Below are 11,328 nucleotides of genomic sequence, written 5' to 3'. Positions count from 1 at the left end.
TGTGCGTCTTGGAATTTCAGATTTCGCAGAGATCCTACTTTTCAATCAAACGTGGTGGAGCATATCTTGAAAATGAAGACGTCAAAGCCATGTGTATTTGTTTTGCAGACAAGAGTCAATATCGAACTGATCACGTCCGAAATATTAACATATAATTAGCGATTTAACACGCGTGTAGGACTTTGGAAATTTGATGGCCCGAATTGCTTTCACTTGAACAATCTTACGCATAGAGTTGGCCGTTCATGTGATTAAGCACAATTAGAGACTCTGCACTTGAGGAAGTGTCATGTTAAGCGATGAAGTGGCTTATCTGAGATCATCAATCACAGCGTATATACATTTCTATCTACTTTTGCCTATTTTACGGGTATTGTTCCTCTTCCAGTTATAGCTGACAGGGAACAGATCAAGAATAAATTGAAGCTGTCCAACAAAGCCAATATCCGCAGCAACGCTTACACGCTATCAGGCCATCTATGCAAAGCCGGCGCTGACCACGAAGCTCACATCATCGTTAAACAAAGTCGTCGTGTCAAAGTCATGCTCTCCGCCATTCGCCGCGATGTAGCCCAGCGAGTTAAAGTGACGCCAGTAACGGGTGGGATAGCTCCAAGACCGGAACGAGTTGCCTTGGCCGTTGAGACCGGCCTGCGGACAGAACGTGGCGTCCTCGGAGAAAATCTTGCTCCCGTCGTTGGCGTTGACCATGAGCTGGTAGTTGGAGTGCCGGATGAAGCTTCCGGGGCTGTCATTCGATTCAAACGAGAAACAAGCGCTGTTTCCGAGACCTGTGCGGACCGTCCAGCTGGCTTGCTGCTTCAGAGCGGTGCTGCTCGACGACGAAACCACCTGAGTGTTGACGGTGGCGCCGGTGTGTGCGATGTAGCGGTTTGTGCAGCACGAGGTCGTGGCCCGTAGTGAGATAGACGAGCCGGTGGTGAGAGCCGGGCCGCTGGTCATCAGCGAAGTGTCGTAGACGTATTTGGCGGCGACAATGTTGGCCTGGACCGCGTTCTCCGTGCTGTCGGACGGATAGCCCGAAGTCATGACGCCCTCGTAAAAGGTGCCCTGGGCACGGTTGCTGTTGTCGCCACCGATGCCCAGAATGATGGCACCTTCTTTGCTCATGGGGTTGTAGCCGTTTGCTGGGCGCTGGCCGCTGTAGAACGTCGACAGGGTACCAGAAGTAGCATCACCGCCGCGAATGGCCCACTGGTTCGGCTCTCCCTTGACGACGGCCGTGACGAACCGGAAGGAGATTGTTGGGTCAGCAGGGTTGTTGATGGGGCTGAATCCCGAAAAGAGCCCATTCTCGAGGTCGGCCATGATCCAGGGGCCGCTGCCAGCGCCGGTCCCGCGCCCGGAGCCGTCGCCGGTGCCAAAGTAGATGGCCTCCATGTGGCCGTTGCCGGTGTCCATGCTGTTGGTCTCGGCATTTCCGTAGTCGAAGCAGCAGGCAGTGTTGTAGTGCGTCCCGTCAAAGATTGCGTACAGGCCCTGCGGCTGGTCGCCCGTGGCAGTGCCGTTCGCGTTGTTGTTGCGGTATCCGGTATAGGGGGCGATGAAGACGCCGTACGCCTTCTGGCCGTTCAGCCGGACGGGGGCTCCCACCGCGGCGGCGAGATTGTCCAAGCCTCCGGGCAGAGGACCGCTTGCAGCGCCGCCGGGAGGAGCCTGGGTGAGGTGGTTGCCACGGCCGGACTGGTCATAGATGATGGAGATGAGACAGGTCGTGCCGGCGCAGAACGAGTCTTGGGCAGCGGCATTGGCAACGCCGCCGGCGGACAGCGGTCCAATGTTGGTCGTGGCACCATCAGAGCCTCGTGATACTTGATACAGAGGGCCTGAATAGGCTCCGTACAAGGCGCGGGTGGTGCTGTGAGCAGCGACACAGGGGGTGCCGCCAGATGCATAGATGTCGCAAGGTCCAGCTGCAGCCAAGGGGCTCGCGGCAACGAGACCCAAGGCGAGGAGGCCAGAACGCCGACGGTCTATTCTTCGAGAGAACATGGCTGAACTGTATAGTCGTTGAATTAAGGAGACTATGAGATGGGTGGCGACTGGATTGGCAAGATACCTCAGCAAAAGAGCGCTCTCGTCGGGCTTTTAAGCTCCTTGAAGTCTATCGTGTCTACCCATGTAAGTCCTTCGCCCAACACCATGCAACGTCTCTTTTCGTAAACAACAACAACATCTATCACGAAAGAGGCAGGAGATTGTCGAGGAGTCGCGGGTAAAGCACTGCATAGTCTGCGAATACTACCTTTGTGGCTGCTTATTCTCAAGTGAGATCTGAGCTGACCTGTCATGTAGACTTCAGTAGTCCCAGATAAACTCTGGAATGGGCGAGTTAGCTCCGTTCATGTTGTAACCCTGTGCCTTGTTTTGCTTGCTCTTTGGCATTTCAAAAGAATGGCCCCATGACGGGCTTGACGTGAGGTTGTTGCCAGCACGGATCGAATACTGACCAGCAACTCCGCGCCAAGTTGTGCCTCTTCCGATGGACCAAGGATCTGCATTAGATGAGAGATGCACTAGCTGAAGTAAACTATGTTGTCATCTCTCCAATGAAAGCTTGATATTGCCTTTCAGGAGATATGAGACGTAATCAGGAGACAATGGCAGGACCGTCCATGTGATGTTGAAGCCCTAGTCCAGTATTGTGTCTCGAGTGACACAGACAACTCCAGTTTCCTCATCCCCCTTCACGGGCTTCTGCTTCAACTGCCGATCCTATCGGAGAGTAGTATAGCATCACAATTGATTTACCCCAGTTCCGGCGACTAATACACGATGTTAGTTCTGCGGGACGCTTTTCAACAGGATGCCGCATGAATAGTCACCAAGCTAGCAGGGGAGAGATTCGCCGAGACGGCACATATAACAAGCGCATACAGAGTATACCAAGCATATACATTGAATCTATATTACAAGTCGGTGTCGCGTCATGTGTATAGTTACGCGTCTGTGTGTGTTCGACGTCCTCCGAGTCTCGGTTCTTCTCTGCTTCGCCTCGCCAGGCCACCCGAGTCGTTCCTCTTGGCTTCGCTCGATTTGGCCCGTGCGGGAATTTCTCCCCAGGCGTGCCAATAGCAGTCGACGTTTAGATTGTTTGCCTGGAGGAGGATCATGCTGCATGCAGGTATCCACTGCCATCGTGGGGAAAAGAATCGCCTTGTTGGCATCGGGGATTAACAGCCGGTCCTGAGCATCACATGCTCGACAAGTCACGGCACCGCGCTTCCAGACTACTACTGTGTTACTACCCCAGGTCGAACGAACTGCGTCCGGGGTTGCAGGGCTCCTTGGATCTGCAAGCGTCGCTTCTGGATTTGCGTGCTTAACTCCGGGGTTGGGCGTTCCAAGAAGCACAATGCCGATCACAGCGTTTACTGCACTCCCAACTCCGTACATACATACATCAAGGTTCTTCCCCGGATCGACAGATTTCCCTCGTGACGTGGGTTCTGGGCGTATTCGGGCCAGAGCGGCTCATGGGAGAAGCAAGGATAGCTCTAGAGTTGCATTCCTGTGGGGAAATCCTTCCGAAGCCGAAGCGAGGGGGATGTCGTTGTGACACTGACGCCTTTTGCCTTTCTGCCCATTTCATGCAAAGGATACTACGGTGTATAGCAGTGTGGTGATTGGATCTAGGCTCGAGGGTGCGAGTGACGGGATGCCCTGGCTGCGACTCACCAACTGGGGAGATCTCGTGCCCCCCGGAGATGGAACACGTGCTGACTCTCGATATAACACATGATGATGGACATGCTGGTGACGTGAGCCGATATTCCGCTACAAAACAAGATATACAACCATTAGTTTCCATCGTCTACATAGGATAAACCAGCCGTCTAACGAGACAAGGACGGCTCATAGCAAAGCTTTCGGTTCAAGTCCGAGATGGTTCGCTAATAAAGCGGCGACCAAAAGACGGCATTACCAGTTGAGAAAGAGGCCCACTAATCCCTTGCCTGTTTAGGGAGGTGCGAAGTTTGGCAGTCTTTGTTGCCAATATAGTCTGCTTCTCCTCGAACCGAAGACATATCGTCACTATATTGTCTATCCATATCATGAGACTAATGTAATGTTACACCGCTTAAGGAACGGCTTTCGGAGCATGCGTACCTCGTCTCGTTTGTATTTCACACGGGAGTTGACCCAGAAAGAGGCATTTATTGGAAAGGTAGTACATAGACTATCAAGTTGGCGAAGATGAAGGAGCGGGAGCGAGAACTAGAACTGTCGAAGAAACCGGCTATTCTTTGAAGGAGCTCCTGGATCTGCCAGGGACTGCTCATCAGGAACGCGTAAGCCAAGCTGCTTAGCTATACGGTGAGTCAGGAGCTTGACTTGTCCTAAGCCATTCGACAGGTCCTTAAAGGAGTTGGCGGCTAATGAGTCTTTGCATGCCATTAGGACTGAATAATAGCTTGATTGGTAAAGCGTAGCATGGGTGCAGGGGGCTGGCGCAGGATTTGATCCATAGGTGGCGGTTCTGAAGACTTCGGGTTGTACGATCATTGTAGTCTGATGGGATCTCCCGTCTTGCTGTCTAGTAACTCGTACATCTCATGCAAAGAGGTAAGTATGTCAGTAGAGAGCGGCGCTTTGCGCTGTCGTCGAGATCCGTCCCCTGTTGACGGTGTAAGGATTCATGAGTATATGGGAAGTTGAAAAGCCTCCTACCAGTGCGTCATCTCTTCTATATGCGTGCATATTAGGACCAGAATAGTCGAATTGTGTCTCGTGTATCTGAGATGGCAGGAGAGAGCGTTTTCGCAATAAAAACTTATCAGTGGAAGAGAAACAGGAGAACTCGTCGAGTAAGCGATTTCTCTTTAGGCAAATAGTCAGAGAAGGTTGGTGGCTATTTGTGGAAGCGGAACGATGCGTCACTCATCCCTGAAGGATTGCTAATATAATAGAGGTTCAGCCTCCCCAACACTATATCTAGAACACTTAAGATCTTTACACATGACGAATACACATGTGCAAACACATCTCTTCCCTCTACATTCAATATTATCCTACAGCCCAACTTGGCTATCCATCATCCCAGCAAATTAGTATGTCTATTACTGCTACTGCGATAACCGGACATGAGATCCTAATCTGCTACTGTCCCTAAGGCTATGAAATAAGTATATGAAGAATGTAAGCCGTGCTTTGGCTCACTATGTAAGATTTCGGAATGCTGGATAGACGAGTTGGGGTGTTGGAGGGCCGGTTCTCAATATAGGTGTGAGGCTGAAATATCCATAATCCATTTACGTATATTGCATTTTCACTTCCTACACAAGTTCTATCAGGTACTTACCATCTGCTCTTCAGTTACAGCAGAATCAGTTACAGCTTGGATTCGTATGAAGCTGTGCCTTAGCTTATCTGCCAATAGGACAATTCCTCTCCTTGCCACATATGAATGACGCCTTGTTCAGAAAGATACGTTAAGCATGGGTGACTCACCATGAGCAAGAAGCCAATGGATCTCTTGCCTGCAATTTATGAAGTAGACAGCAGTTGACCTGCAAAAATGACTACCAGCAACTACCCTAGAGCAAAACAGTCCACTCAAAAAGCGCTATTCAGCTCGATGTTGCGATTTCGGGACCTGAAGGAATGGAGAAGCTGAGCCAAGGACCAGGTAAGATAAATAGTGTCCTCCTCACCGTGGCCCAGGCTAGGAAGATAATGGGGCTGCATTATGTACCACTCAGGCTGAGTCCCAGTCCCTCTATTGGATTTACAGGACCGGCAAGTGAACCCTTTTTTTTTCGCAGCATTAATACACCAGTTGATCTTGAACCACCTCATCTGAAAGTAAGGATTACAGACATATGAGGCAATTGAGTTGCTTGCAATATAGGGACTTGCTGAGAGGTGTAGAAATTAATTTGTCTCTTTCGTCAGCAAAAAGCAGCTTTCTGTAATCCCACCAATACTTACAAAGAAAGATTTCTCGCTCCTCCTCAATGCATGGATCCGTGCTATTCTAACCAATAGTATCACGACACATGCGCCAGTATCTGCAAGTTTCAGCTGAGATGCTCAGTCGCTGCCAGCAGGAAATTTATCCTCCCACGGTTGATTCTCTTTGTTTCCCCATATACAGAACTACAAGGCTCATGCTTTGAAACCCAACTGCTCGTTGTATCTGGCCCAACCCTTCAAGTCATTCCGATGAAAGTCTGGAAAGCTCGCAGAAAGCGCTCGCGTATAGTGCCCATATTCAGACGCAACTCAGCCCACAAAGAAATCGTTAGAGCAGGAAACGTCTTGTTCACCGTCGCTCTGTCACATCGTATGTGCATTATTCCGAAGGGAGGTGAAGCTTAGTATTCTCATAGCAGCAACCAGGACCCTCTTCACCAAGAGCCTCACCGGACGACCAACAGACAGGGACAGCCGGACAGGACCGAAGAAAAGGGCATCAAGTAGGTAAACAGCTGTGGGACCGCGCGCTGCTAGAGGTAAAGCAGTCTAAAGATCAACATGCAATCAAACTCATCGACGAGGTTGGCAGCCGGCTTGGCCAGGAGGGAACGACGATGGACGTGGTTATCAGCATCACAGAGACGATGGAGCGCCAACTGAAAGACAAGAAAAGGTCTACTTTGGCGTCTTCATATGTCGAAGAGACAATATACGCTCTCAATCAATTTGTCTCAGTGGGAGATGTTGCAGTTAGCTACGATCCAGTACATGCTGCCCTTCCATGGGCATTTGTGCGGGCGGTCCTCGTGGTATGAGCCATCCTAGAACCACGCTTGAACTTGGTGCAAGCTGACACTGTGGTACCTTGAATAGACCATTACGTCGAAGTATCAGCTTGATGCGCAGATACTAGGGGGATTGGCTTCTGTTGCCTCATTATTGCTGCAGTGCAACATGTATCAAAGGCTGTACTTGTCCTCCCATGTTGACCCGGACGGTGCTGGGGAAGCTTTAGAGGCCCTTAAAGGCTCTCTTGTTGCCTCCTATGCCAGTTCGTTGTTCCTCCTGGGCTTTGTGTACTCCCATCGGAGGAGGAATATGGCGGTGACGGCTCCCTTTTTGCTCCACGAAGTCGAGAAAAAGGTCAAAGATCTCGACGAGAGTAGTCGCCAACTCACCAACAAAGCAGACGATTGCGAAAGATTCTATGCTTCCCATAGAGGGATGTCTTCGCAGAAGCTCATTGAGCTTGTTGACAGCCTGCGGCAGTCTTCGAGCTATCACTCGTGCGTATAACCCCAACCCTGGCGCACTTTCAACATGCTGATAGCAAAATGACGCATAGTATACTCCTCGAAAGCATACAGAGAGAGTTCATCTTGAGCAGGCTGCAAGTCGCCCAGGGAGCCGCCTTTGACGACTACTCTCAAGCATTCAGAGACGAATGTTATCCTGGCACGCGCCTTGAGATTCTCGACTCCATATACAAATGGGCAGCTGACCCATCCAGCCCTGCCGTCTTCTGGCTGCAAGGAATGGCGGGAACAGGTAAATCGACAATCGCACAGACGGTAGCCAGGAAGCTAGACGGAGTCAAATTGGGCGCGAGTTTCTTCTTCAAACGAGGCGACGGTGATCGTGGAACGGCTCGGCGCTTCTTTGCAACAGTTGCGAGCCAAATGATTCGAAAGCAGCCTCGACTTACCCAGATTCTGCACGAGATCATCCAGGAAGAGCCCGAGATTGGAGGCAAGATGCTGGAGACCCAGTTTCGTGAACTATGGGCGCGTCCATTCAAAGAGCTCTCCGTCGAACCTCTTCCAGAGCCGAAGACAATCGTGGTCGTGGTCGATGCACTCGACGAATGTGATCCGCCAGAGGATGCAAAACTTCTCATCAAACTCCTGAGCGAGACTCCTTCTGTGTCTCCCATCGGATTAAAAATATTTCTTACCAGCAGGCCGGAATATCATATAAGCCTCCAGTTCGGCACCACAAGCGGCCCGCGTCGCGATCTGATACTGCATCGTGTTGATGAAGCCATCGTTCAGAGCGACATTCGCGCATACCTGAAGAACGATATGCAAAAGTATACAAAGCAATACAATCAGCATATGGAAAGGATCGGACAAGGCCAATCACTCCCATATGACTGGCCTGGAGAAGAAACATTTGAGCGACTTGTGCAGATGGCCACACCCCTCTTCATCTCTGCCGCAACAATATCTCGAATGCTCCGGAACGATCAGTGGCCAGCAACGCCCGAGGAAAAGCTGGAGCACATACTCGAGTTCAGCACAAAGGGCGAAGGCCAAGTGGAGGATCTGTACCGTTCGATCCTCGCTCAAATCATGGGCCGAATTCCGGTCCGCGCCAGACGGAGATACATTGACGAGTTTCAGAAGATCGTCGGGTCCGTCATCCTTCTTGCCAGTCCTTTGTCTGTTCCGGCACTCTCGAGTTTGCTGGGGTTTCAGGAGAAGGAACTATACAACAAACTCAACCCTCTGTCTTCGGTGTTGGATGTACAGTCTAGAGATGCGCCAGTCAAGCTATTCCATCTCTCATACCGGGACTTTCTGTTAGAAAAGGATTCATTTGGCGACAGCAATGGGGGTGATCCTTGCCAGTGGTTTCATATCGAACAAGTCACCGTTCATGCGTGGCTGGCAGGACAATGCCTACAGCTTCTATCTACGCATCTGCATAACGACATCTGCAATGTCCAGGATCCTGGCGCGGTCAGAGGAGAGGTTCCACTGGAAAAGATTCGTCAGTGTTTACCCCCTGCGATGGTTTATGCATGCCTCTACTGGATACACCATGTAGAGGCAGGCGAGCTGATGCTCAAAGACGGAGGATCTGAGCATGCATTCCTTCAGACTAAGATGCTGAACTGGGTCGAGTCATTAGCCTGGCTCGAGAGATTGAACGAAGGGCTTGAAGGAATTCGCGTCTTGAAAAGTATGGTCAATGTAAGTTACTTTCAGTCATTTCAGATATTTTACACCAGCTACTGCAGCTCTAACTCTTGCTTTACAGAAAGCCAGCTGCGGTGAGATTTTCAGACTGCTCGAGGACGCCGAAAGGTTCATCTTCTCTTTCAGAGGGGCAATTCAAGAAACGCCATTGCAGATTTACAACTCGGCACTTGTCTTTTCACCCAGCAACAGCATCGTGCGCAAGGCTTTTGCTTCCAACTGTCCGACCTTTATCAGACGGATGCCACAAGTCGACCCCCATTGGTCTGCCTGCATTCAGACTATCGAGCCCAAATACGAAGATGCAGGGTGGGCTGTAGGCCTCGAACTGCTGCCCAATGATACAATGGTCAGTGGCTTTTGCGGGGGCCCTGTCAAAATCTGGGATCTGGACACTGCGTCTTGTCTCCATGAGTTCATGATCGACTCAGACAAGGCTCAAAATTTCGCCGTATCGGCAGATGGCAAACTCGCAATCATGGGGGAAAAGCATGTGCAGGTTTGGAATCTCGATGATCGACGGTGCTTATATACACTGGTCCATAGTATGGGGGATCCCTACATGTACGTGACCATGATCTTTTCGGCTACTGGAGACTGCCTGTATGCGCTATCATCGGCGGGAGAGTATGCTCTTTTTGATCTTGTCCGCAGAGAGTCCAAGACGGTCCGGCTTAATCGGGTTCTTGACGAACCGGGAAACAAATGCCTCTCCAAGGATGGGAAACTGGCAGCCCTTTTTGGCCAACACGAAGTCATTATTTGGGACCCCTACGCCAACACGATCCATCAGGAGCTGAAAGACATCAAAATCACCATCAGCACAGCCATCTTTTGCCAAGAGGGAGAGTTCTTAATTGCTGGAGCTCTTGGAGGGGAAATCCGATTTACCGATATCAAGACAGGGGAAACTGAAAAGGAGTTCAACGGCAAGATTGGAATGGTCCAGGCCCTCGCCATCTCCAAGAATAACGAGCGGCTTGTCGTTGGCGGCGGGCACAATACTTCAATTTCCATATGGGATGCCAAGAATCATGTTTTACAGCACATCCTTACGGGCCATACAACGCCCATCTTGCACGTTGCTTTGTCCTCGGACGGAGATACGCTTGCTTCCCATTCATGGGACGCCATCAAAATATGGGCCTTGCCGCTTACATCTTCAAACCCCCAGACCAACGCCATCGGAAATGTTCGCGGCATGGTTCTTGATCGCCAGGGCCAAAGGCTTTACCATTCCGAATTGGACGCCATCGGAACCTGGGATCTGAGTACCACGCGTTGCGTCAAGAGATCCGAGGTTGGTTCTGTCATTGTGTTTTCGGACTTCTCGCCACTTGCCGCCATTCTGGGCATGAAGCACGCTGAGATATGGGATCTTACCGAGCATTGTTGCGTACAGACGTTACAGACGCGGGAGAAATTGGAGTCTTCAGCGAACTTGGATGAGTTACCCCCGGGGCCACTTATCATGGACCCCTCCGCTTTATCCAAGGACGGCCAGCTGTTTTACTCTCGTTCTTACTGGTGGTCTGAGCCCAAGACAATGTACTGGTCGACGTTGCAGACGTGGGACACAGTCTCAGGCCGTTGCCTGCGTATATTGAGCAGCAGCGAACGGGTAATCATAGAGATTGTGATGTGCCCCGAGGGCCAGCAAGTGGCGTTGCTCGAGGCGTATGATACATGGGAGCCGGATTCGGAGACTGGGACGGTGGATATTCGTATACTGGAGGTTTCGACGGGACGCTGCATCTGTGTCATCCACACCGAGGCTGCGGCCGAATCTGCCGTGTTTTCGGCAAAGGGCACACAGATCATTGCCATTACAAGAAATCGAGACGCCGGGATTTTTAATACGTCCACAGGGGAGAAGATACTAGGCCTCTTCCTTGGCCTAGGCCCGTACGATAACAAGCCTGTCTTTCCCTTGCCTCCGAGCTTTCTCAATAGAGAGCTCGTCGTCCACAAGGATATGCCCCTTGAAGAAGTCAGAGACTCTCTTCTGAAGGAGTATGGCATCTCGCCCGATAGAGCTTGGTTGACGAGGCGTTTGAAGAGAGTACTGTGGTTGCCCCCTGACTATCGCCCATCGTGTGCTATTCTGTCGGCATCTCAGTTGATCTTGGGCTGCGGTGGTCGTATCGTCACAATGGTACTTGAGTAACAGAAAGAGACGGAATAGTTTAATGAATATATTGATAAGAATTGTCGTTTGGCCCCCCTCTCTGCGCTGGAACCAACATTAATATATTTCACCCGAAAAACCAGCAGCCACCCGTCTAACTCACTCCGCCAACTGGTCATACAAAGAAGCAGCCAAGACGATAATAGCTGCAGCTGAACTTCAACCAACCTTTCGTGATACAGTTGAGTGTGGGAGGTGGTAATAGCAGGTGTCTTCATG

General features: G+C 50.9%; 2 protein-coding genes across 2 annotated transcripts; one reads left to right on the top strand and one right to left on the bottom strand.

Annotated features, from left to right (window-relative positions):
• Window positions 1-477: 477 nt before the first annotated feature.
• BBK36DRAFT_1108957 (carbohydrate-binding module family 42 protein) lies at window positions 478-2,013 on the bottom strand (the record flags this gene model as incomplete). The annotated part of the gene is made up of 1 exon (XM_024889423.1): window positions 478-2,013. One exon carries the CDS (start codon window positions 2,011-2,013, stop codon window positions 478-480), a length of 1,536 nt encoding a protein of 511 aa, XP_024754241.1.
• Window positions 2,014-5,625: 3,612 nt separating this feature from the next.
• BBK36DRAFT_1165408 (hypothetical protein) lies at window positions 5,626-11,088 on the top strand (the record flags this gene model as incomplete). Its single annotated transcript, XM_024894771.1, has 6 exons — window positions 5,626-5,650; window positions 6,119-6,307; window positions 6,364-6,749; window positions 6,814-7,226; window positions 7,271-8,915; window positions 8,983-11,088. The coding sequence occupies 6 exons, from the start codon at window positions 5,626-5,628 to the stop codon at window positions 11,086-11,088; spliced, it is 4,764 nt and encodes a 1,587-aa protein (XP_024754240.1).
• Window positions 11,089-11,328: the final 240 nt, after the last annotated feature.

This window comes from Trichoderma citrinoviride (assembly GCF_003025115.1).
Source record: "Trichoderma citrinoviride strain TUCIM 6016 unplaced genomic scaffold BBK36scaffold_1, whole genome shotgun sequence".
Lineage (NCBI taxonomy): Eukaryota > Fungi > Ascomycota > Sordariomycetes > Hypocreales > Hypocreaceae > Trichoderma > Trichoderma citrinoviride.
This window is presented reverse-complemented; position numbering and strand designations above follow the sequence as displayed.